General features: G+C 40.8%; 1 protein-coding gene across 2 annotated transcripts in view; it reads right to left on the bottom strand.

The window, feature by feature from the left end:
• The window catches only part of ADK (adenosine kinase), a 410,809-nt gene that overhangs the window by 241,589 nt on the left and 142,379 nt on the right, over positions 1 to 26,841 (bottom strand). For both annotated transcript variants that reach the window (XM_053311472.1, XM_053311473.1), the window contains exon 4: positions 6,975 to 7,053. In XM_053311472.1, the coding sequence (XP_053167447.1) occupies positions 6,975 to 7,053 (79 nt within the window). The remainder of the gene's footprint in view (positions 1 to 6,974; positions 7,054 to 26,841) is intronic.

Below are 26,841 nucleotides of genomic sequence, written 5' to 3'. Positions count from 1 at the left end.
ATTACTAAATTTCTAATCATGTAGAATGGTTAAAATTAAATCTCATATCAACCATGCAACACCAACACTTTAGTTTCCTATACATGAACTAATGGCTATCACACCTACTGAGTTACCTACCAATCAAACATGAGCATTCATTTCAATGTCATCTCATGAAAATGACTCCAGTCTGCCCAGCAGCTATCAGCTGTTTCTTCTGGAATCCCACCCCCTCCTGCCCTAGTTCTGTTTCTAAGCCTGTTTTTAAGCCTGTTTCTAAGTCTGTTTTTCTAAGCCTGGTTGAGCTGGCCCAAGTCAGAGGAGTTAAGACAAAGACACAATATAGGAAAGGAGGTGAAGTAGAAAAACAGTGCACAGGGGAAAGGAAGAGATTATTCAGTACATAGCTTCTTATATTGCCACACATTTTGCCACCAAAAACCTGTCACAGCTTCTGGGCATAGGAGACACCCTATCTAGGAGTATTAAAAAAAATAACCTTCTAATAAAAAGGAAAATATGTCAAATGTAAGAAGTACAAGGAGATGCAGGACAGCTTGACACAGGTGATGAGAAAGTTATGCATTAAAAAACCAAGTATTACGTACTAAAATCAAAATATCTAAAAACAGTCTCCTGGATGTTATAAATGTTCTATTGAGTTCTAAATTAACATGTGTTAATCATCAGATTTGCACAACAGTAAGAAATGTGTGAGGTATCAGTGAGATTTAAAGTGAATTTTTTTCTTGGTGATTTAAATCGTGATTTTGACCAGAAGTAGGATTTGTATAAAACCACTGAAAAAGTTAATTTTCACATCAGTTCCGCTTATAGTCTAATGTCTTTCATTACTTTTATTTCTAATTAAAGATGTGGATTTACTGGAAAATGTTGAACTGTTGAAAATGCTAAAATTCTCAGAGTTTCCCCATGCAAATATTCCAAGACTCCAAATAGATTGTGATCCATTTGGCATGTTAATTGCCATATATATTTAAGCGATAAGAAAAAAGCCACCATATTATCCATCATTTTGTTTACAAATCTATATAATATATACATATTCTCTCATATGTTCTCTAGGAATAATAACCCTACAAACATTAATTAGAACTTTGAAATTGCCATGCTTTTATTGTATTGGCATCTATTCATTGTTACTGATGAATTATATCAAACCATCAATTTTTAGATATGGAAATTTCTCCATGTAAAAATAACACATGGGGAAATTCTCCAGAAAGTTTTCAATTTTTAAACCCGCATCTCTATTTCTAAAAAGGTTAATCAAATGTAAGAAACCAAAATTCCCTCCCCACACATATACAAACTTCACAAAGAGAAGTGATAAAGTAGCAATAAGCAACCAGTTGTGTGACCCTTGTGCAAACCAACAGTAGGAAGCAAAAGTACCTTGAGTTTTATGTTGATGAAGTATTGGAGACATAATTTTAGAAAATAATTTAATGTAATACTGGTTTCAAAACTTCACTGCACTTTACTATTTACATTTTTTCAGCCATTCATTGAAAATAAAGAGTTGAAAAAATTCTGATTACTCCTCAGAAACACAAGCAACAAAGCTAGAACAAGGAACGAACCTGGCAAAGACTTGCCATGATTTAGATTTACAAAATTTTTCTATGATTCCAATAAGAAGTAGTCATAGTGTTACACAGGTGTTTTTCTACTGTAATATTATGCCAGCCAGATGCACAAAGGAAATCTGCCAATAATGATTCTTCAATGAAAATGTACAGTATAAATACCTTACTTCTTCCATCAGATGTTGTTTTGCAAGCATACTGTAGCAAAGGTTTACTTTATAAAGCTCCATCAAATCAAATGTGTATTAATTCTATAGTGCTCTCAGCTGTAGCTAATGACTTGGCATTGCTCCAGGTCAATTTCAAATAGAGGAAATGCATGGATTAAGACTGCTGTGAATACTTACTACAAAATGCCAATAAGACAAAATCTGATGGAAGGAGTAAGGTAAAAAGACTGTTACTCTAACCTTAGTCTCTTTTCATACAAACACAGGCACGTTTTCACTCTGGAAAAAAAGTTAGCAGTTCAAGATGTATTAATTATTAATCCCTATGTCAACAACATATAAACTACATTAATACTGTGCCAAATGTATAAATATGCAAAATGGGCTGGTATAAAACTGGCAGTGAAAACTATTATATATCCAACTAAGCGGAAGCTTCTGTTGAGGATGATTACTGTCAGCTTTCATTCTTAATGAAATTACTAAAATGCAGGATCTGTAGAAGTCATAATTTAGAATTTTCAGGGCTAAGGAATAATTCCATTCCAAGTTTATAATTGAATCTATTGTTTTAGCTAAGATATGTTTAAGTTTCCAAAGTCCTGTATCTATGATTCTAACAAGATGCTGATTTTATAAAGAGGTTGAGGCTGTACAGAGAACAAAGTGATAAGGCTACATTCCTCAGTTGCCAGAAGCCTTGTAGGGAGGAGGAGGCTTTAACATCTGCTGCCCAGAGACAGTGGCTGCCCAGTGGTGAGAGCCTGTGTGGTTGCTGTCTGCTGTTGTCAGCTTGCCAACCTGTATGCCCCCTAATGTGTGGGGCTGTCACTGTTGCCCTGCAGGTGAGTCTGTGCAGGATCAGGGCCAGAGGCGGTGAGTCTATGCAGGATCGGGGACAGAGGGGGTGAGTCAGCAGTTCCTGAATGTCAGCTGCCCAGATTAGCTATCTTTCTGGGCTTATAAAAAGGGCTGCTGCCCTGTGGCAGTGGGCCCGCCACCAAAGGGGTGACACCAAAGGGGGGGTTACCCCCCCTGGGGTAGCCACCTCAGGGGGCAAAAAGGGCAAGGGCCTGGTGATATTTTTTGGCTTCTGTTGTTTTTGGATCCTGGGTGTTTCAGATGTGTCTTGGTTTGTCTGGGGATAGGGAGACGGGGGGGGGGGTGTCCAGTGACTGTGGGGTGGCTATTCCGGTGGTGTTGGGGAATAGAGAAAGTAAAGTTGGCAGGTCAGTGCGTCGTTACAGGGGAAGGAAAGTCAGACATCTATTTGCTATTTCTCCTTCCGGTTGCCCTGACAGCTCTTTGGCCTTGAGAAGCAGTGCCAAACTCCCACAGACTCTCACCTTGCTCCTCTGTAATGTCAGGTTTGTCCAGAATAAGTCTGAAACCATCCATGATCCGATTCTGGACGAAGGGGCAGGCCTGGTATGTATTACAGAGACTTGGTTGGGGGAGGCTGGTGGCCCATTCTGGCCCCAGCTTCTCCCTCCAGGTTACTCTGTTGAGGAGCAAGTGAGGGGACGTGGGCGGGGATGTGGAGTGGCTGTGGTCTATAAGAATAACGTTTCCCTGACCAGGATCCCTGTGGAAGTGTCTGACCATATTGAATGTGTGTACCTAAGTTTGGGGACCAGGGATAGACTGGGACTTCTCTTGGTGTACCGATCGCCCCGCTGCCCGATGGAGTCCCTAACTGAGCTGACAGACTTGGGTTTGGCTTGGAGTCTCCCAGGCTTGTGGTGCTGGGGGACTTCAATGTACACTTTGGGGCCAATTTGCTTGGGGCGGCTCAGGAGTTCATGGCGGCCATGACAACTATCCCAAAGGGTCTATCCCAAAGGGCCTATCCCAAAGGGTCTCAGGACCAATGCACATTGCATTTCACATGCTTGATCTGGTCTTTCACTCTGATCAGGGTGGTGTTCTGTGGGTGGGGACTCCTGTGATTTCCCCATTGTCATGGACAGACCACCATCTGGTTAAGGTTGGACTCACAGTCACACCTCACCTTCACAAGGGGGGGCATTAGAATGGTCTGCCCAAGAAGGTTATTGGATCCGACAGGGTTCCAAGAAGCCTTGGAGAGATTTAGTGTTGGCTCTGAAGATGATCCTGTTGATGCCTGGGTGGAGAATTGGAACAGCAAGCTCACCAGGGCAGTAGACATGATCGCTCGTAAGCGTCCTCTTAGACCTGCTTCAAAATTGGCCCCTTGGTATACGGAAGAACTATGGGGGCTGAAGCGCCAAGGTAGACGACTGGAGCGCAAGTGGAGGAAGACTCAACTAGAATCCGACAGCTTACAACATACAGCACATTTGAAGATCTGGTCTGCTCTGGTTATATGGGCGGCAAAGAAGCGATTTTTTTCAGCCTGTATTGCATCTGCAAGTTCACGTCTGGTGGAATTGTTCAGGGTTGTGAGAGGGCTAGTGAGTGCCCCTCCTCCCTTGAATCAGAATTTGGAACCATTTATTACCCACTGTGACATGTTTTAATAGTTTTAATGTTTTAAATTTTAATCATGGAAATGTGTTAATCTTGTTATTGGTTATTTGTATTGTCTTGTAAACCACCCAGAGAACATGAGTTTTGGGCGCTATAAAAATGTGATAAATAAATAAATACCTTTGACGACATCTATACACTATTTCCGAAAGCGCTGAAATTTGAAACTCTTACGGATGGAGAACCAGAGTGCTTATGGGCAAGTGGGAAGTACCAGCAGATTCAGGGTAACCCATAGATATGTAAGTATTCAAAAAATCTGAAGGAAAAAACCTAAGGGGGCTACTCCCTGAAACTGTCTCCAAATTAGTAAATGGGATGGAATGTGTTTGAGCTCGGACACTTAACAGTTCACAGAAAGGAGGTGGGCGGAGGTATGCAACTCTGCAGTGAGGCAGGGAGGGCTTGAACAAAAAGAGTGGAAAATTTCTCAACTTGAACAACACTCCTTTAAGGCAGTGACAAGCGCTTCTGATTCTGAGGGTGAAAGGTATATAAAACTCTTTTCTCACCAGCCATTTCATACCTTTGTGTTTCTGAGGGGGAAAGACCAGAAAACAAAACAAATAAGAGTTGCATATGAAGTAAGACCCAAGTTAGAGAACGCACTCCTGACTTGGCTGCTGACTAGTTTTTTCACCAGGTTTTTCATTCTCAGCCACAGGTTCAGGAAACACTTGTGCACCAGGGATATACTGCAATATTTTGTTGCAGGTCCATTCCAGTTTCAGCTCAAATAATTTTTAGCTGTTGCGCTATTTATTTGAGATATTTATACAACATATAAAATTAACATAGTACATTTTTAGTTGTTACTTTTTAAGAGAGCAAATTTCCATACCTTTAATTACTTACCCTAAGTAAGGGGCCACAGGATTCTCTGTCTTTTTGTTTTGCAATAGCAGACTAAGCCCTATTATTCTTCTGAAAATGTTAACACTTTTATTTATTACCACTTAGTGTATTCAGCCTCGACAAGTGCGACTGCAACCACCCTTGTTTGATCTTCCCTAAACCTTCCTCATAAATTGGATTTCTTGTAGGCCTGTGTGCACCGCCAGAAATATTGGGAATGCAATAATGATTCCCAAAACGAATATCAAGAAGGTCGATATGGCCTCCCCAACGCTCTTAGAATCATTATTGGGTTGAAAACGGCCCAATATTTTACCAGTAATGCTATTGGGAAGCCTCCACACATTTACATTTTAAGTGTAAAAAGACTCCCTGACTCACTGTTATTCATGCTACACTTTTGTATTTTGTGTGTGAATACTTGCCAAAGCAGCCCTTACAGATTGGAGTCTGAACGAATGAAAGTGGATCACAGTACTATTATTTGTATTTAAACTTCAGAAGGAGGCTGGTGCTGTAGTTACTTCACAGAGTCCTTTCTGGGATCTAAGAATTGTTGAAGGGTGTTTGTGAATAGTACATTTTGGTTTGTTATTCAAGAAGTTTTGCTGTCTGATATGGGTGTTCACAGAATAAACCTATAGAGTTAGTGGACTGATAGTACCATCATGCCAATAGTTTCTCCCTTCAGCTTGCCAGTTTAATCTCCATGATGGGACTGGAGACTAGTAGTGGAAGTGAGAATTCTTTGATAATTGCCATGGAAGAAGACTGAGGTTAGTCAAAACGCATTTGGCAAAATTACAAGGCAGACTTGATATTTAATCTCTCAATCAATATGTGAATCACATAGGAATATTTGTCTGCATTTCTCCCATCCATTGACAGTATGATACTTTGTAAACAGATCTAATTTTCTTAATTGGACAAATAGTGATAACTTATGAGATCTTATTGTTCAGTTTTCATGAACTTTGTTGTGATATATTTTATTGATTCTGATTAACTATATTTAATATAACTAGGATGACTTTCAAATATACAGTTTCATTATTAGTATTATATTAAAGCATTACCATATAGTACCGGGATTATCTGTTGATATTGCAATATAATGCCGAATCCAATAAGATTTTGTGTTACACTATACGCCCTCTTTCGCCCATGCTTTGGCTATAATGTACACCAACCAAGCCCCAAAACCTTCAATGACATAATTATACTTGCTAATTTGGAGTGGGGGGCAGTGGGGAAGCCAAGGAAAACACTGCATGACTCTGTCAGTGAGAGCATGGATGGATGCACAGAGTAGTCTTTAAGCTACCAATAAAAACCTTAAAAGGTGCAAAATCTCTATCTCTCAGGTAGAAGATGGGGACACAAAGATTACTTGAATAACTACTTAAGCAACCAGAACTATTTCTGCTGCTGCAGAGACACATTGCTATCACTTTATGTCCCTCAACTTCAGGATTATTTAAAGCGCTTTGGGATTATTTTAATGAAAAGTTGTATAGAATTGAACAATAAAAATAAAATAAACTTGCTAAGATGTGTTGCTCACCCCTTTTCCTTTCTTTTGAAGCAAGAGAGAAGCCTTATTACTTTAGCTATTAATCTTTAAAAATAAGTTGCATGTATAAAGGGAATAGGGGAAAGGAAAACAGAAAAGTCAGAACTTCAGATGATCAGTCATTTCATGATTGTACATTACTTCACATTGTTGGCAGTGGCAGAACAAACCATACTAGACCATGCTCCTGGGTATTAATAAAATCACATTAACACTAATAGTTAACAACTATAACCAACTTCTACAATTAATTTATTTTGAGGAGTGACAAACCTGGGCCACTTTAACGGAATTCTGAGTAGATCCACCAGCATGATACTCTACTTTGAACTTCTTCACAAGTTCTTCAAATCTGTAAGAAATCATGAGGCGGGGTGGGGGAGGAGGAAGAAGAAAGGAAAAAAGATAGTTACTTTTTAAATTTTTCATAATTCAGAACTATCTGAGCACTAAACCTAAAACAGGTAATATAATAGCTCAACAAGAAATGCATGAAAACCACCTACTTCCTTAGGGTGTCAGTTTGGTACAACACAATCTATGATGCATCATGCAAGCTCAATACACATATTAATTAGAGGGTTAAATAAAACATGAGCAATTAATTTTATATGTTAGTGTTAGGGCCCCCTTTCTCCAAGGACCTCAGAGCAGCATACATTATTCTGCACTTTTTATCCACATAACAGGCCAGTGACTACTTAGTAACCAGAATTGCATAATTTTCCAATCATAATACGCCCACATGTATTAAATGCAGTGCTAACCTTTAAAAGAAGAGGGAGGAGAATAATTGTTTCCATTTGTTATATGCACCACCCAACTTGGATTTGTTTCTCTCCCCACCCCCACCCTTCTTTAACCTTCAGTTGCCTGGACAAGTACATTTACTGCTAGTTAGTTCAAATTCTGGAACTTTCCTCGACAGGAAGCAAAAAACAAAGTTTTCTTGCTGGCAGGGTTAGGAAGTGCTTACACTTATATTGTACAGTATATGGTACACTGAAATGGGGAGGCAGGCAGATCACTGACTGGAATGATTGTCCAATCATTCAGAGCTCATCTAAGCCTACTGGTTCCAGGAGAGGAGAGGGCAGGAGTGCCTGGCTGAGAGGCAAAGAAAGAAACAGCTCTGTGAAGCAGGTATCTATTTATATCTATATATAGATATAGATTTCTCTAAGGTATACCCATTGCTAATCCCATGTGTGGCAGCTCTTGTGAGAGTTCGTGAGTGAGCTGCTGGCAGGGGGAGAAGAAAGCAGTGGTGCCAAACAGCCTTGCAGGTGGGTGGGAGAAAATGGCAGCGGTGGCCAGGAGAAAACGGCTGCAGCGGGGCGAGAGAACTAGAGGTGCAGATGCTCTGCACCTGGCCCAGCTAGTTGCTTATAAAAATGCCCCCTTCTTTCCTAAAATGCATCTCTCCATTAGTGTTCCCTGTAAGGTATGCACGTGTGCATGCACACACAAGGTGTTTGTTTGTTTTTTAAGTCCACTCAGTTAATTTTAGATCCCATTCAGGTTGAATCAGGAAGGCCCCACTCTGAATGCATGTGCGCACACACTGCCTTGATACTGCCCCCCAGAACAAAACTTATTCCATACATAGATGAAAATAACGAGAGAACACTGCTCTCCATGTATTATACACATCATGGACTCAGGTTGTATAAGTATATTATAATCGGAAACTTGGGGTATTTCATCTGCTGCATGAAGACAAATTCATTAATTTTTAGATTAAATATCTTTTTCTTCTATTTCTTATTTCCCTCTTCAGTTAGGAAACTCAGCTTATTTCCAGATTGTGAATTGGCTATTCCAGTGGTGGCGGGGAAGAGAAGTAACATTGGCAGGTCAGTGAGCCATTACAGGGGAAGGGAAATCAGAAATCTAATAGCTGTTTCTCCTTCCAGCTGTCTTGCCAGCTCTTTTAACTTGGGGAGCAGTGCCAACTACCCACAAAGTCTCGCCTTGCTCCTTTGTAATACTAGGTTGGTCCAGAACAAGTCAGAAATCATCCATGATTTTGGTTGGAGGGGCCGACCTGGCATGTATTACAGAGACTTGCGGGACACTGGTGGCCCAGTCTGGTCCCAGCTTCTCCCTCCAGGGTACTCTTTTGAAGACCTGGTGAGGGAACATGGGTGGGGAGGAGGAGTGGCTATTGTCTATAAGAATAAAATCTCCCTTACCACGATCCTCGTGGAAGTGTCTGACCATAATGTGTGTACTTAAGTTTGGGGACCAGGGATTGACTGGAACTTCTGTTGGTGTATCGATCACCCCACTGCCCAACAGAGTCCCCACCTGAGCTCCATGGACTTGGTCTTGGGTTTGGTGATGGAGTCCACCAGGGTTGTGGTGGTGGTGGGACTTCAATGTTCACTTCAGGACCAATCTGTCCAGGGTGGCTCAGGGGTTCATAGAGGCCATGCTATGGGCCTATTCCAAGTAGTCTTGAGACCGAAGCATGTTGCTGGTCACACATTTTATTTGGTTTCAAATAATATCCAGTGGGTATTTTGAACCGGCAATCTCTGGCTTGCTAATCAAGTTATTTTCCCGCTGAGCCATTAGGTGGCTACCCTAAATGGCTTAGGCCCTGGGTATTTAAGATAACGTCTTCTTAGGCATGATTCCCCTCACCCATTAAAATCATCTAGAGAGGTTCGTGTACAGTTGAAACCAGCTTGTCCGGCTACTCAGGGATGGGCTTACTCCATTGTTGCTCCTAGGCTTTGGAATGTGTTTCCTGTTGAAATAAGAGCCTCCTCATCTTTGACAAGTTTTAAAAACTCAATTAAGATTCATCAGTTCAACCAGGCTTTTAATTAGACTTACTGCTTTAATATTTTAAAGCTTGTTTTAAGTTTTAAATTGTTTTAATGTTTACGTTTTGTTTTAATTGTGTTTTTATTGTAAACCGCTCAGAGACTCAAATTTTGGGCGGTATTGAAATTTGGTAAATAAATAAATGAACCTGTTGTCCCTTGAAAAGTAATGTCCGGCCTTGGTTCAGGAACCCAACACTCATAAATGAGTTCCTGAATCAAGGCCGGACATTTCCTATTTTTTTCTGCTTCTAGCAAAGCTGGACACCCGTCACCAACATGCAGCACAGTCACCAACATCAGTCACCAACATGCAGCACAGAAGTTGACAGTGGAGAATCAGAAGTTGCTCGCCTTTACCACCCAGTCCATTCCTGGCTCTCATTTTTCTGTGGAAAGAAGGGAGGCACCTGGGTAGCTCGCCTCCATCTCCTCCTCCTTCTGGGCAATGGTTATGCAAGGAAGGAAGGAGGGTATGCAGGAAGCAGCATGTGGGCTGGGAATGGGCTGGTCTGTATTCCTCTCACCATCACAGAAAGCAAATGAGTCTGGAGAAAGAGGAGCAGCAGCAGCAGCAGCAGCAGGGGGAGCTGTAAGTAAACCAATCCCTCTGCAGCTTCAGATGCTGCTGCAGCTGCCATCAGAACTTCCAATCTTGATGATAATGAGAGCCTATGCTGCCATTGTTGCCTCTGCATCCAGCCGGTTAGACACCCCTCCAGCTGTCTAGTGGAGCTTCCTTGTCTGCAGCAAGTGTTGCAACGTTGAAACAAGGTGGCAATTTACCAACATCTTTAATGCTTCGTCTTCAACTTCAACTTCAGTGCATCTGAAGTTTAGGATAGCCGGTACTCTGTTTTGTTAGAAGTTGTTGGGACAACATATAATTTTAAAGACAGAAGGGACCTTGGAGTCCCTCCTGTTCAACTCCTTGCTCAGTGCAAGAAACTGCTACAGCAAGCCTTTGGCATTTGCACATCAACACTAAACCTGCTCATACTTACTTCTGTTTGTTTGTTTATATTATGGTTGCTGAACTGACTTAGCTAACAAACAGCAGCCAACATTTTAAAAACACCATGCATATCTAAAGTACTAGTTCCATTAGTCCTTTCCAAAGTCCATTTCTTAGTTTTTCTGCATGGAAAAATTCATATAGTATAAAGCTCAAAACATAAGGCTATTTTCAGTTCTGTAACATGTTGTTGTCTTGGTACAGGACACTCTCTTGAACATGGACATTAGTGTCTTAAATGGGAGTTGCCCTCAGTGCCATTTTTATCTCTGCAAATGTATCCAGAAAAGAAATAGGTTATGTGCTGATGGTGATCTTGGAGAAGGGCAGCCAGCCCTGCTCCAACATTCTGGATTACAAGCTGTGAAAGGAATAAAAGCCACTGTTCCCGTTTGGATCTTCGACTGTGAGGATGGGGGGGTGGGGAGAAGAGGCAAGATGGCATGCAGCTAACAGCTTTGTTAACGAGCTGGCACTACACCACCCACCCATCCGGACACTGTTCATCATGCCACCAAAAGGGCAAAAAAAGATCCAGGAACAGCCCACAAAATGACTGCGGGGCCCATCAATCCGATAAGCCAGGAAATAAGGCAGGGAGTCAAATGTGCATTGATTCTTACATTATGATTGTGGAGTCGCCAATGAAAACTGTGAGTACACTGCCTACAGAAAACAGATTTACAACCCTGGGAGCGGAGTGATTCTCCCCACTGCCCAAAGAGGCTGTTCCATGGCGGCTGGCACCTAAAGTTACCGCTTCCAAGTTGAATCAGAAGGCTGAGCATAGAATCTCCTCAGAACAGGGTAATAGGAGCCCTCTAAACTATATCAACCAACACCTAAGTAATGCTTGTCTTCTGTCAGCACGATCCTTGACAGCAATACTTGCTTGTCTGAGTGAGATCATAGATAAGGTGGACAGTTTAAAGATAACCTTTGAGTAATTTATCTCCAGAGACCAGCAAGGGGTTAAAAGTTTTCTCATCCCCATCAGCAGAAAGCTTCAGTCAGCCCCTCCCTACAAGTTTGCTACTGATCTGCAGAGCTGCTGGCATCAACTTGCGTGACAAACTACTTGGAGAAGCAGCTGCCTGTCTGTGAAGACAATACTGAGCTACATAGACCAATGGTCTGACTCAGTATATGGCAGCTTCCTATGTTCCTATGTACTTCCTGGTTCTGCAGCTGAACCAGATCGTCATTCACTTTCCCAGAAGTGATTTACACAAATGGGCTCATCATAGAGCATCATCATCATCATCATCCTACCTCCTAAAGTGTCAGAAAACATTGGGCTGAAAATATATCACTATCTACCAAACAGCTTCCAATCTAGACGCCTTCTCCTGCAGTTCCATAATTCAACAACACCAATCAGAGTTTTGAGCCTGGCTCAACATTTTAATTTTACAATTACAATTTCTATACCACCCAAAACTTGTGTCTCTGGGTGGTTTTGGGCGGTATAGAAATATTTTTTAAAAAACAAAAGAACACCACATCTCCACTGGCATAACATATGGTGCTCTAGAGTTTTCCTTGATCAGGAGATTAGACCACTCATTAACGGGAGGGTGATGGCTATTGCTACAGCTTACAACCCCAATAAACCTTATAGAACTTCCCAAGCACTGGCCTACTGATCTCTGGCACCACGACACTGAACCAAGCAAGAACCACTATGGAGACCCCAGGGCCAGGAGAGCTGAGCCAAGCAGGTGCTTCTGCATTCACTTCAACAAAACACGGGAGCCAGACCTGCAGCCTGTTCCATGCAACCCTAACCCTTACTCCCCAGGGAATCCACCCAGCACCTACCTGATTCTGTGACCCGCTGACATCTCACCGACCAGCAACCTTTTGTCCTGGAATGTGGCCAAGTGGTTTTGATGCAGACCCCACTCTTTTCCTTACCAGACATGATATAATTATGGTGCAGGAAACCTGGACTATGGCTGCCCTAAACCTCAACGGATATCACTCATACACTGTGAGGGTGACTCCTGGTGGCCTGGGGATATTAGTCTCCATCAACTTGTGCACAACAGTGACACCTCTAGTGCCACTCAAGCAGAATGCCATAGCTATCCTAATCCAGTTTAGAACCATCCCACTACTGGTGGTTAACAACTACCTTCTTCCACAGCATCGAAAAGGCCAAGTCAGATAATTATAGTCTGAGCTAGAACAATACATACCTGGACTCCTCCTCTCCAATCCTGATGCATATGTAGTACAGAACTCAACACCAGGATGGGGCTAAATGACCACTCCTTATTCACCAGCTATCACCGACACCCTCCTCCCACACAACTTGAAAGCTGACCATCTTCCCTTCATTTGCCTTTCCAAAGACCAGAGAGCAAACTATGTAGGCCTCTTCCTTGCACAAACATTCCACAGATTAAACCTCCTGATACTAAACGGCTCAGTTAAAGATGACCACTCAGGAGAATTCATTTATTTATCCGGCTCCAAAATTTTATGTATTTGTTTGTTTGATTTCTATACTACCCTTCCAAAAATGGCTCAGGGCGGCACAACTAAAATCAATTAACAGTTAAAATCAGAAACTATAAAAACAACAGAAAACCATTAACAATTAAAACATTTAAAACAGTTTTTTAAATACCCTGGAAAATCAGGCCAAACATTTACACTTTTAAAACAGTTTAAAAACCCTGGAAGTCCAGGCCAAACAGGAGGATTTTAAGGGTTCTCCTGAAGGCCAATAATGGATTCAAATTACACATTTCTGCTGGGCATGCATTCCACAGCCAAGGTCCACTATGGACTATATGTCCGCTATTATTAATCATCATCATCTTTTATATCCCTATATGACTATATGTGTCTGCTATAGACTATATAATTATCTCTCGGTACCACCTTTCATACACTGAGAGCTTCAAGGTCACCCCGCATCATGAGAGTGATCACTTTCCGGTGTCACTGCAACTTGTATCATTCATCCAGCAGTTCCGCACTGAGGATAGTTTCCATCCCCTCATTTTACCCGCAAGCAAAGCTAGCTGCCGAGCTAAATTGACCCTCCAACAAGACGAGCAATTGGCAGAACCGCTTGTCTTGAAACCTTTCCAGAGCTACCAACAGCACTAACTACTATGGATTAACCCTGCGCCCCATTGCTGATTTATGAAATTTTAGTACAAGACCCTCAACCACACCTATCCGACAAAGCAGCAGCTCACCTCAAGCAGCCTGCATGTCCTTCCAAACCCTGGTTTGACGATGACTGTGTCAAGGCTAGAAAACTGCTTCTAACCAGCTATCACACCCACACAAACAGCACAGGCCTCCTTGAGCAGAAGAAACTCTACAACAGCTAGTGGCACGCAAGAAAAGAAATTATATGAAGGCTACATGGAAGTGACTCATCCAGGCAGTTAAGGCTCCACATTCTGGAGTATTATGTCTAGCTCCCCCAAAGCTGATCTGGCGCAGATAGACAGTCACATCCTACCTGAGGTCTGGGAAAATCACTTCCAGAGGCTCTATGTAGACAACGACGATGACTGTGGCTTCCTCCTTCCAGATATGGAAATTAGGGAAGACTTGCCCAGGTGGCTACCTTTGTCTATATCTGAAATTAAGAGCCTTAATTGGGTCCCCCCAACAGCTTTGCCCCTTTGAAACTGGTACAATCCAAGTTTTTAAGAGCTGACCTCCAAGTCCCATGATGTGTCGAATGCCACTCTCCAACTAGAGACAGGAATGATGAAGGTGGAGGCTATAGTATGGCTGGCCATCCTTATCTACGGGGTAAAACTAGTTCTCCTTCCTCATGGACTGGTCCCTCTGACTCTCCAGGATTGCTTCCTATCCTCTTGGGAAAGTGATATTTAGACCAAACTGAAGCTTGGGATTCTCTCTCCCCCTCTTACTAGCTCTGGGATATGACCAGGCCAAATCTGTGCTTAAACAAAGGGTAACAGACAAAAAATGCCAAATAGCCCTAGGCAGGGTACCAAAGTTCCCCAAACCAAAAAGTCTGAGATACCTCCCCTCTCCCATCACATATCTGTCACTACTGGAAATCCCAGCCCACAGGAGGGCCTTTACTTTGGCATTTACATCTTCCCGTCAGCCATTCCAGAAGGCAGATTCAGGAAAATCCCACTTACAGAGAGGATATGTCCTTACGACACTTTTATACGCTTTTATAGCTCCATAACAGTAGTTTTATATTTTATTTATTTATCTATCATATTTTTATACCACCTGATATATACATCTCTAGGCAGTGTACAAAATTTAATATATTAAAAGTTAACAGATTAAAATATACAATACAACAAAAATAGCATAACATTTATTAAAACAAATTATTCAATTAAAGTTTTGTATATTTTATATTTTATTTCCTACCCCTTGCCTGTATCTTACGTCTTTTCCCCTTCTTTTTACAATCGTTCTTATGCTGGTCTAAGACCGAAATAAAGATTGATTGATTGATTGACTGACTGACTGCGGTGAAGCCTGGCGCAAGAACTGGCTTCATTTTGTCTCCAGAGTGTGACTGCAACTACAAAACCTATGTGCTAGTACTCCAGCATAGCATTGCTGCTATCTCTAATGGTTGATGGATGAAGCCTAACAGCCTCAATTCTAAACTCACTTCGGATCATTACCTATGTATTCAGATTGATTCACTTGCTTGAGCTACCTCTGGAATCAATAGTTACTTGCCAGTGCTTCAACTGCTGAAGTACTCATCACTTTCAAGATCGCATATTACCATTCAGTGTTATTCACAATGGAAGGACACATTTCACAATGGAGGGAAGTAAGAAGTGGGGTCCCCCAGGGATCTGTACTTTTTAATTTATTCATAAATGATCTAGAAGCAGGGGTAAGCAGCAAGGTGGCCAAATTTGCAGATGATACCAAACTCTTTCGGGTAGGGAAATCTCAAATGGATTGTGAGGAGCTCCAAAAGGATCTCTCCAAACTGGGGAAGTGGGTGACAAAGTGGCAAATGCGGTTCAATGTTGGCAAATGTAAAGTGATGCACATTGGGATGAAAAACCCCAACTTCAAGTATACGCTGATGGGATCTGAGCTGTCGGTGACTGACCAGGAGAGGGATCGTGGGGTCATGGTGGACAGCTCATTGAAAATGTCAACTCAATGTGCAGCAGCTGTGAAAAAGGCCAATTCCATGCTAGGGATCATTAGGAAGGGGACTGAAAATAAAACTGCTAATATTATCATGTCCTTATACAAAACTATGGTGCAGCCACACTTGGGAGAACTGCATACAATTCTGGTCACAACATCTAAAAAAGGACATTGGGGAAGGTGCAGAAGAGGAATGTTACTAGCCACACTCACTACACCATTTTTGGGGTGCTTCAGTGTACCTCTGAAATTTAGCTTTTCAGCCATTTTCTTCCCTTAGCCTGCTTGGAACAGAAACACTAGCTGCATTTCAGACAAAAATTTGCAGATAACACCAAACTATTTAGGACTGTGAAATCCACAACAAATTGTGATGAGCTACAAAAGAATCTCTCCAAATGGGATGAGTGGGCAACAAAATGGCAAATGTGATTCAATGTAAGCAACTGTAAAGTGATGCATATTGAGGCAGAAAACCCCAACTTCACATATATATACACTGATTCTGGGTTGTCAGAGACTGACCAGCAAAGAGATCTTGGGGTTGTGCTGGGCAGCTCACTGAAAGTGTCCACTCAGTGCACGGCAGCTTTGAAAAAGGCAAACTCCATGCTAGACTGAAAATAAAAATGTTAATATTATAATACCCTTATCTAAATCTATGGTGTGGCCACATTTGGAGAACTGAGTGGAGTTCTGGTCACTGTATCTTAAGGAGGACATTGTAGAACTGGAAAAGGTGCAGAAGAGGGCAACCAAGATGTTCAGGGCCTAGAGCATCTTCTTTACGAGGCAAGGCTATAACACCTGGGGCTTTTTAGTTTAGGAAAAAGATGACTGAGGGGAGACATGACAGAGGTCTATAAAGGCATGCCAGGTGTGGAAAAAGTTGACACAAATAAATTTTTCTCCCTGTCTCATAACACTTGAACCAGGGGTCATCTCATGAAACTGATTGCCAAGAAATTTGGGGCCGACAAAAAGAAACTACTTTTTCATACAACCCATAATCAGCTATGGAATTCTCTGCCACAAGATGTGGTGACAGCCAAGAGACTGGATGGCTTTAAATTCATAGAAGACAGGTTTATCAATGGCTACTAGTCTGAGAGCTATAGGCCACCTCCAGCTTCAGAGGCAAGATGCCTTTAAATACCAGCTTCAGGGGAGATAATAGTAAGAGAGAGTGCATGGCCTCAGCTCTTGCTTGCATGTTTTCCAGAAGCATCTGGTGGGCCACTGTGTGAAGTGGGATGCTGGATTAGAGATGCCTTGGGCCTGATCAGCTTTTCTTATGTTTCTATTTTCAATTCTTTGTTTGAAATACAATTCTGAATGACATGTTCAGCTATGAAAATAATTACTTCACATTTCTACAACATTGTGGGGAGGGGGAGAAACATCATACTTAAACTGCATCCATGAGTTAAACTGCCACATAAATTTATACAGTGTTCACTAATATGGATGCAATCCAAGAAAATCATCTTCTGCAAAAACCACGTTGCCATGTAAGGCATCATGCATTTATTAATTATAAACACAGCTAAATCATGATACAATCCCAATGGACAGTGCCTTTTATTTTACAGATATATGTTGTAAATACATATTCATTTTAATTTCTTAAAAGTGAATAAGAAGTACATGCAATAAGAGGATGAAATACATTTATAAAATGAGAAACATTATGTATGTACTTTAATTTATAGAAGCTCTCTTTTTTAATGTGTTAAAATCTCTACAATAAATGCAGTACACTGTTCAGCAACATTTCAAAGCTTTATATCTAGGCATCTTGGGTGGGGGGGTGCTGGTTCAGGTAATAGCAAATAAAAGACAGGTTTTTAATTTTAGGGCTTTTCAAAAAACACATGGATAAAGCTGGCTGACTTTATGGAAAAGAAAAAAGTCAATCCTTAAGAGCTAATGTTTTAACCTTACTTTTGTATCGATGTTACTTTTCCATCTTGTTCCAATAATGTTTAAATGCAAACATATGTGGAAAACGTTCTTTTGGCGTCTATCAAACTGACATTTAAGTGCATTTTTTTTCAACCTCAAATGTCTGTGGTAAAGTATTTCAAAGCCATGGACCTTTGAAAATGCATAGGCAAATTGTCTCTCATATATTAACATTTGGTCTTCATAATGTAGATCCTGTTTAGAATTACTGACTTCTGATTTAGTTGCTATTTGTTTGGATGAGGTGGTTTTGGAAAATACAGTACTAGTTTGAGGTAATTCTAGTTTGCAGTAATAAATACTTTTAGGAGAATTTGCCGTTTTCAAAAGGATTCTACAAAAGAATGTGATCAGCTCTTTTTAGCTGTAGTGCAAACAGAATACTAATATATAGTCACCTTCTTAATTCTATTAGTTGCAAACTGCAGTAATCTTCTCATTTAGAAAGTGAAGTTTTTGTTCAATTATTCCTAGTCACTTCTTGAGTTTTGGGAAATGAGGGACCAATAGTGTTGGGTATCAACATTCTACTCTGACTGTAATCTAGTAACTGCTGTTATTACTTGTTTTACATATAGTTTTCATATTATGCCATTAGATTTTATTTAGATGGCTAATTATGTAAAGTTTCTTACCAGAAGCCAAAAAATTCTAGTATGAATAGTCTTAGCATCCAGAGCAAATGCAAAATACAACTGATATCCATACCAGATCGGCATGAAACTATCCCCCCTGCTAACTTGGCAAAGAAGCACCTTTTACCATGGTGATTCTCTTTATTTAGCAGGGGGAGAGTAACTGGCCCTATCGACCCCCAGAACAGTACTGCCAGTGACTGTTGCTGGTGTCTATCTTATGTTTCTTTTAGATTGTGAGCCCTTTGAGGACTGGGATCCATCTTATTTATTTATTATTTCTCTATGTAAACTACCCTGAGCCATTTTTGGAAGGGCGGTATAGAAATCGAATTATTATTATTATTTATTTACACAGTCAGAGAGGTGTTATTGACTGGTTTGTTTTATCCAGACATCGAGTCCTTCCCAAGGACCTGGGATGCCAGAATTTTATTGTCAATGTTGTTGCTGCTGTTATAGATATCATCGCAGAATATAGGCTGTTCCCAGTAAACCTGCTTTTTGTAATTGGCTGATGGTGATTTCTGTGGCCAGAATGGTGTTGAGGTGCTCTTCAAGGTCTTTTGGAACTGCACCCAGGGCGCCAATTACCACTGGGATTATTTTGGTCTTTTTCTGCCACAGCCTTTCAATTTCAATTTGGAGATCTTTGTCTTTGGTGATTTTTTTCTATTTCTTTTTCTTCTATTCTGCTATAACCCTGGTATTGCTATGTCGAGTATTTTCACTTGTTTTTCTTTCTTCTCGACTACAGTTATATCTGGTGTATTGTGTGGCAGATGTTTGTCTGTTTGTAGTCAGAAGTCCCATAATATTTTTGCATCTTCATTTTCTACAACTTTTTCAATTTTATGGTCCCACCAATTTTTGGCTACAGGTAGCTTGTATTTTTTGCAGATGTTTCAGTGTATCATCCCTGCTACCTTGTCATGCCTTTGTTTGTAGACAGTCTGTGCGATCTTTTTACAACAGCTGATTAGGTGGTCCACGGTTTCATCTGCTTCTTTACAAAGGCGGCACTTGCTGTTTTGTTGTGGATTTTTCTACTTTTGCTCTTATTGCATTTGTTCTTAGTGCCTGTTCTTGTGCAGCCAGTATTAAAACCTCTATTTCTTTCTTCAAGTTGCCATTCTTAAGCCATTGCCAGGTCTTGGTGATGTCTGATTTTCCACTTATATTGTGCAAATATTGACCAAGCAGTGGCTTCTTTTTCCATTTTTCTGCTCGGTTCTTGACTTGTTCTTTCTTGTAGGCCTGCTTTGTTTCATTGGTGTTGAATAGTTTCGCATTATTGACCATTTGAAGTGCATCTTCTTCACTGTCCTTGATATATTCTTCAAGGCTTCTTTTCTCCTCCTCTACTGTTTGATGGACTTGCAGCATTCCTCTTCCACCTGAGCTGCGAGGGAGGTATAGCCTATCAACATCGCTGCGGGGTGCAAAGCATGATTGATGGTCATTATTTTCCTGGTCTTACGATCTAGCGTCTCTAGCTCTGCCTGGGTCCAGTCTATTATTCCTGAAGTATATCTGATAACAGGTATAGCCCAGGTGTTTTTGGCTTGTATGGTGTTCCCGCCATTGATGGTGATGATGATGATGATGATCCCATTCTTTTCTACCTTATTTTAATTCATTATTCCTCTATCTCATACAGTTTTGAAATACATGAAAGTTTATCTCTCTTTTCAGCAATTAGTTGATCTTAACGAAGGATAATATGTCATTTGTTCCACTGACCACCTAGCTTTTGCAATTAGTCATGTGTAATTTTCCTGGCCCTTTTAAATGCAAGTAAGTCATAGTGTCTGCCATCTTGAGCAGTTTACTCAGTTTGGGCGTGTGTGTAAGAGAGAGGATATGCAACCTTTTTCATTAGAACATTTCCTCATTCAAAATCCCTCCCAGCTGCTTTTCTTCTCATGAAGGAAAGTTATGGGGACCTGAAAATTTCCCCCCTATGAGGAGGAAATCAATAGGGAACATAGGGGAAATTACTGCAAATACACTGAAAGGTTTAAACTATTTTACTCATGTATCTAGAGCATTTTACAGTACATACCACTCAACATTTCTGTCCAATGAAGCTTGAAGTACCTTTTTTAAGAACCCTGCTGCAAAACCTGATGAACTGGAGAGCCATTGTGGTGTAGTGGTTAGAGTGCTGGACTAGGACCGGGGAGACCCGAGTTCAAATCCCCATTCAGCCATGATACTAGCTGGGTGACTCTGGGCCAGTCACTTCTCTCTCAGCCTAACCTACTTCACAGGGTTGTTGAGAAAGAGAAACTCAAGTATGTAGTACACCGCTCTGGGCTCCTTGGAGGAAGAGCGAGATATAAATGTAAAAATAAAAAAATAATAATAATAATAAAAATAGTAGATTCAGATGATAAGTTCTCATGTAGTTAGAAGCTCATAACTTGCACTCTACACAAGTAAGTATTTTAAGACTACACAGAGATTTCAGCATGTGCAGAACACAGTTATTCATCTGCTATGAGGTGTAGATCTCCAGAAACTATGACAATTAAGGCTTCAGAGTCTTCACTGTTTTAATCATATATCTACATACAAATTCAGTTATGTTGAAAACATTACACAATGATCAATACAAAATAGAATCATCTGTTAATGCATAGCTGACCCAGATCTATAGAATTGTTCAAATAGAATATTATTACTGGAAACATTTTACTTACAAAGGAGAGAGATCATTCCCTCATATGCATATTCAAGTAAATTAAGCTTGTATAGCTGTAAACATCCTGTTCTGATTTGCCAGCCTATGTAAATTGGATTTGGATTTCACAGGACATTCAGCAAGTCAGAGGCATTTGGTTCACAACCGACAATTTGCAAACTTCAGAATGAAATACTTCAGAATGTATTTGCAAATATTCTAACACTTGAACTAGCTTACAGTTCCATTGGTAGTACAAAATGACAGAAGATGTTCTTGCACATGAACATAATCTTGCTTATTTACTATTTGTCTATAATGACACATTTAGAACATAATTCTTGGAAAGAGCACAGGCCTCCTTACAGATGGACTAATACAGAAATTACATTTGTCTTTCAGTTAGTGTTCATTATTCCAAGTATTCCAGCATGAGGCAGTATGGAACAGTTGGCAAGTATCGGGCGGTGGGGTTGAAATGTACAGCAAGTGGACAATTTTGAGGGTAACAGAATCACCCATATTACAGCCAAATTTTAAGTTATTATGTATATTCACAATCAAGAGTGTGTGCGTACACACACAAAAATATTATATATAGCGTAAAAGCATTCAAAGTCAGTCAGTAACAGATTCATTTTGGACATCCCTTTCTTGCACCATTTACATCTTAAATCTTACTTAAGACATTAAAACAACTTGACCAATATTAAACAACTGAGCCAATCACTAGTCTTCCTGCCAAAATGTTACCATCTCTTGTGCCTCTCCTAAGTTGTTACATTTCTCCTGCTAAAGTGGCTTAATATTTTTGCTGACCCCATGGAGCACTAGTTCCTTATTCTGTTATATTTATTTATACCTGCCGATAAAGAACAACAGTTATAATATTATATAAGGTTGCATTAACACACATATCTTATGATTTAGAAACACTAGGCTATTATGCCACATAAATAACTCTATAAAGTATACTTACACATAGAGCTACTGTGGTTCAATGAGAAGAATAGTGGCTATGGTCTTACGACTGGTGGTCAAATATAGAAGACTGACCACTTTCTGCTGAACCGTGCACAGAGCAAGTTCAAGCCAGAAAGTGGATTCAGTTACTGTGAAAAATGGTTTTACCACCATGCATTTTTGAGACATTAAAAAAATACAATGAATGCAAGTATTGTGGTGACCAATACTTGCATTCATGAAATGCAAGATCATGAAATTACCAGGTTATGAAAACTGTCTTTGCTTACAATGATTGGATTTTTCTTTGCAGTGGTTACTCTGTTAAAAAACCCAAACTTTTAGCACTTTTAATGGTAACTGAATGACAGTTATTTATGGTGTACTCAATGCATTCCTCTTTTCCTTTATTATTAAAGAACTTGATAACGGGCGGGGGGAGCCTGAAGTGCTCCCTTTAGTGCCCCCATCCCTATCCATATTTTAATAAGTCTTTCTTGTCAAAGAATGCTAAATTTGCATTAGATATATCAGACTTTAAGACCAATAATATGGACAAGGTGGGGGTTAAACATTCATTCATTATTGATCTTAAAACACTTCTCTACAAAATTACACCAACACTGGTCTGAATATACATTTTAATTTTTCACCTCTATGTCCCTTTATTAATGGAATTGCCCAAATGCAGAATTGTTAACTGCAATCTAAATTATGGAGCAATCATATGAAACTTTATTACAGTTTTCCCACCTGGTACAGTGGGGACCAGGTGTTTACCATCAATAATAGAAAATGTTAACTGGTGCTGCAGCCTAGTCTACTTACTCTGTCCAATCACTTTAAAAATGTGTTTCATTAGGAAGAGCATTTCCCAAGAACATTTAATATTGAAAGCATCAGGCCATCACACTATAGATCTTGGATCACATCCTTCTGCAATTAGGATTAACTAAATCAATCTGCTTGATCAAAGCATCTTCAAAAGAACAGCCATAGAGTTGCCTGCAGTAAACAGTATCTTCAGAAATGGTGGACAGAAGTGTGTGTGTTCCAGTTGAACTGCACTAATTATGGGGGGGAAACGGCTGCATGTTTGCAATGCACATCATCATGAACAAATCACTTCAGGTTGTCATTTTGGAGAGTACATACTGCACCATTAAGACAGCCAAAAAGGAAAAAAGGAAAAAAGGAAAAGGATAAGTCAGCACTGTGAAGCACAAAGTACCTTAGCCAGTTGAGATGGTTGGTACTGGATTGTGATTTTTGAATATATTTACACCCCTAAAGACTGAAAATAGGTGATAGCATTGCAGTACTTTCATCTTTCAGTATGTTATCGATGCATTTATTGTCCTGACCATTGGGCCTGCAGCAGCCAAATGTGCAATGGTGTTTCAAAACCCTTTAAAACCTTTAAACACACAACAGCTGTAAAATTGTATCAATGGTGTCAGATAAATGGAAACAATTGGAAGAAATGTCCTCCAAAGATTACTCCATGGATAGAGTACAACAGGTTGTTCATTGTTACCCCAAGACTAATTGTAACCCTTTCCCTAACCCTTTCCTCTATGCAAAAATGACTGCAATTTTACCCTAATCATTTAGGGGTAGGGATAAAGAAGGGGTGATAATACAGAGAAAGCTCTAAGTATAACAATGCTATCAAGTTATTTTCCATCTCTAGGAGGTACATGTAGGCAAAAATGACTATGAGCATTTGTCTCCTGTAATAGTACCTACTAGCTGAACCAGGCGCAGACCCCCCCCCCCTCCGCTTTCTTCCCCCGCATAAGCCCACCAGCCAGTCACCGCTTTCTCCGGCCCGCCCGCTGGTGTCCGCATTCTTCCCCCTCTCCCCCGCTGGTGTCCGCTTTCTCCTGCCCACTCCCCCCGCTGTGGCTTTTTTCTCCCCCTCATCTGCCTGCGGCGGCGGCTTTTTTCTTCCCCAGCTGCCTGCCGCTGCGGTAGCAGCTGCCGCTTTTTGCTCCCCCCATCCCCCCATGTGTCCACCGCTGCTTTTTTCTCCCTCATCAGCCCATCACCGCCACTTTTTCTCCCCCATCCATCCATCCACCTGCCGCCACCGCTTTTCTCTCCCCCATCTGCCTGTCGCCCCCTTTTCCTCCCCAATTCCGCCCCACGCTGCCATTTTTTGCTCCCCCTCATCAGCCCGCCGCCGCTTTTTTCAACCCCCCACCATCCATCCATCCTGATGGCTGCCACTGCCACTTTCTTCCCCCTCTTCTCCTCCCTCCATTATTATTGCCGGAACTCTTGCAGCGTGTCATGAGAGTTCCGCTGCCCAATCCTGGGAACGCATGCCAGCTAAGAGAATTAAATATATGGATGACCAATGTTTTAGGGTCTGGCTCATGGATGAAAAGTTTCCTCTATTTCATTTTTAAATGAATAATCAATGTCATATGTTTTGTCCCTATTAAGCAGTAAGAGTCTCTATTTTGCCTTTGGGGACAAAATATTTTGGTTCTGCCTTGAGGTTTCAACCTCTCATCTCAACTTTACAAGCTAAGGGAAGGGTATACTTTGCCTTTAGCACACTAGAACATATGTGGTGGGCTACATTTTACAGTACATCTACCATTTCATATGCTGTTGTTGGTACAGATTATTTTGAGATGTTGAAAACATAGAATAGTTTTTTTTAATATATCTTTAAACAATGGCCTTAACTACAGTAGCACCTGATAGTGCACATGCACTACCATCCTCAACCTTTTAGTTACTGTACACTACCAATATTGGCAATTTCACTGCACTCTGTCCTCCTGCTTCCTGATTGCTTTCACCGGTGGTTCTCAAACTGGGGGTTGGGACTCCACAGGAGGTCCCACCAACAACTTAAAAAGGGGTCCCAAACCATTCAGAAGAGAGCTATAAGGAAAGCAAGGGCGTTTGGCAACAGTCAGGGATGATGGGAGGCAGATGGAGACTGAAGCAAACAATTACTTGGCTCTTCCACTACTCACAAAGCCAAGGGCACAACAATGACATTTCTTTGGCTGACAGGCCAGTGGAGCATTCACTCTTGGGAGACACTCCCTAGATCTCATCTAGTGAATGGTCAAAGACGTACCATTGCTGTATTGCCCTTGGCTTTGTGCAGTAGAGGATCCAGATGGTTTTCAGCTCCTGTCCCCCTCCCCATGCCTCAGAGAAGCTCTTCACTTTACATTCTCAACTGTATGTTCACTTGAATTTTGGATTAGTGTGCAAATGGAGTACAAATAATCTATCTATCATTTCCCCAAGTAAGATTATAGCAGTATATATAACATAATCAAGTATAAGAATTATGTGTATATAATTGAAGAAAGAAAAAAGGAGGAAAGAAAAAACAATTAAGAATTCCCTTAAGCATGGCTTTAATGTAATATAAATACAACCTGCCAAGGAAAAGAGGGAAAGAAAAAGAAAAAAGGGCAAGGGGACACCTTCTTCCAAGGATATATTGTTTCAAAGCCTGAACAATCTATTGAAATTCGACTAAGTTGCTGAAAATTCCTCTTCTTTACTTTCCATAGGAAAAACCCTAGTTCAAATTCTGATAAGGAACACATATTAGTTATCCAAAGTTGCAATGGGGGTTTGGGGGAAAGGTTAAAAATTTGTTTAAAATTTGCTTGCCTATTTCTTTTGTGGGTTGGGTGGTAGCATCCATCATACTCTACCACCCAACCCACTTTGGTGACTCTAGGAGCTACCTATGGGGCACAATCGGATGTTTCAAGTTTCCCCATTGTTCCTTACACCTGAAACACTCAATAATTGAGTTTTGTTTAGTTGAAACAACAACTTTGACTACTGTTTTGATGAAACATTTTCACTGTCTGTATTTTGGTTCGAGCTTGAAACAAATTACAAAATCCATTTTGTGCACATCCCTAAGCAAATCTATAGCTGCCACCATGACTAATATAGTGTGTGTGCTCCTATAATCAGTGATACACAAGCCCCTGCACTTGTCTGCTGTACTTCCAAAGCATGGGCACTCTTCAACACTTATGAAGGAGCACAAATACTTTTGGAGCTTGACTGAGATCCAGGAGCATTCTGGGAGTGCTCTGCTAGACTGGAAACATGTTGCTTGACCCTCAGCAACATCTAGACATGGAAAAGAATATTTCCCAATGTGTTTAATGGAATGGATAGAATAACACTCTGAAATATCTTCAGTTCTAATTAATACATTGTCGAATATTCTTTTGCAAGTCAGAATGTCAGCCAGTAGCTTTCTACATGGAGAGAGGGAAAGCTTTATTATTTTAAGGGGTCACAGTATGAAAATGTTTGAAAACCTTGGCTTGTTACATGCAAAAACCATGCATAGAAAGAGCCAGATATTTTGCTTTCGTTTGTCATGCCCAATAACGTTTGGCTTTTCTTTCAGTTCTTTTTTGGGGGAATATAAGTAAGAGATCTAGAGATCCCAGGGCCTTGTCTATCAATTAATCAACCAATGGGGTTGATTCCCTTCTAGCAAGTGTTTTCCTAGCTCTGTGGATCTGAAGGATGTCCTCTTCTGTTGGTTTTAAGGATAATGTTGGCCCCGCCTATGCCAGCTTGGATTGGTGAATTCATCTTTTTCCTCAGCCCACCCCAATTGTTTCCTTTCCTGGTGGACTACAGCCAGCCTTGTTTGTTCCTCCCTTGTTCAGCTGACTTAGTTAAACTGGCCTGTAACCATTCCTGAAAATTAAGTCTCTAGGAGTAGAAGATACTTTGTAATATGCCTGTATAAATATATATGCCTGTATAAATATAGAAGAGAGGAATCTGAAGAGGCAGGGGATGGATAACACCCAATTGACCATCTCCCCACTAAGATCCTCATCACGCCATCAATTAGTCATTTGTTGACTGTAGCATT

This window comes from Hemicordylus capensis, chromosome 3, assembly GCF_027244095.1.
Source record: "Hemicordylus capensis ecotype Gifberg chromosome 3, rHemCap1.1.pri, whole genome shotgun sequence".
NCBI lineage: Eukaryota > Metazoa > Chordata > Lepidosauria > Squamata > Cordylidae > Hemicordylus > Hemicordylus capensis.
Note: the sequence above shows the minus strand (reverse complement) of the source record. Positions and strands in the feature narration are given on the sequence as shown.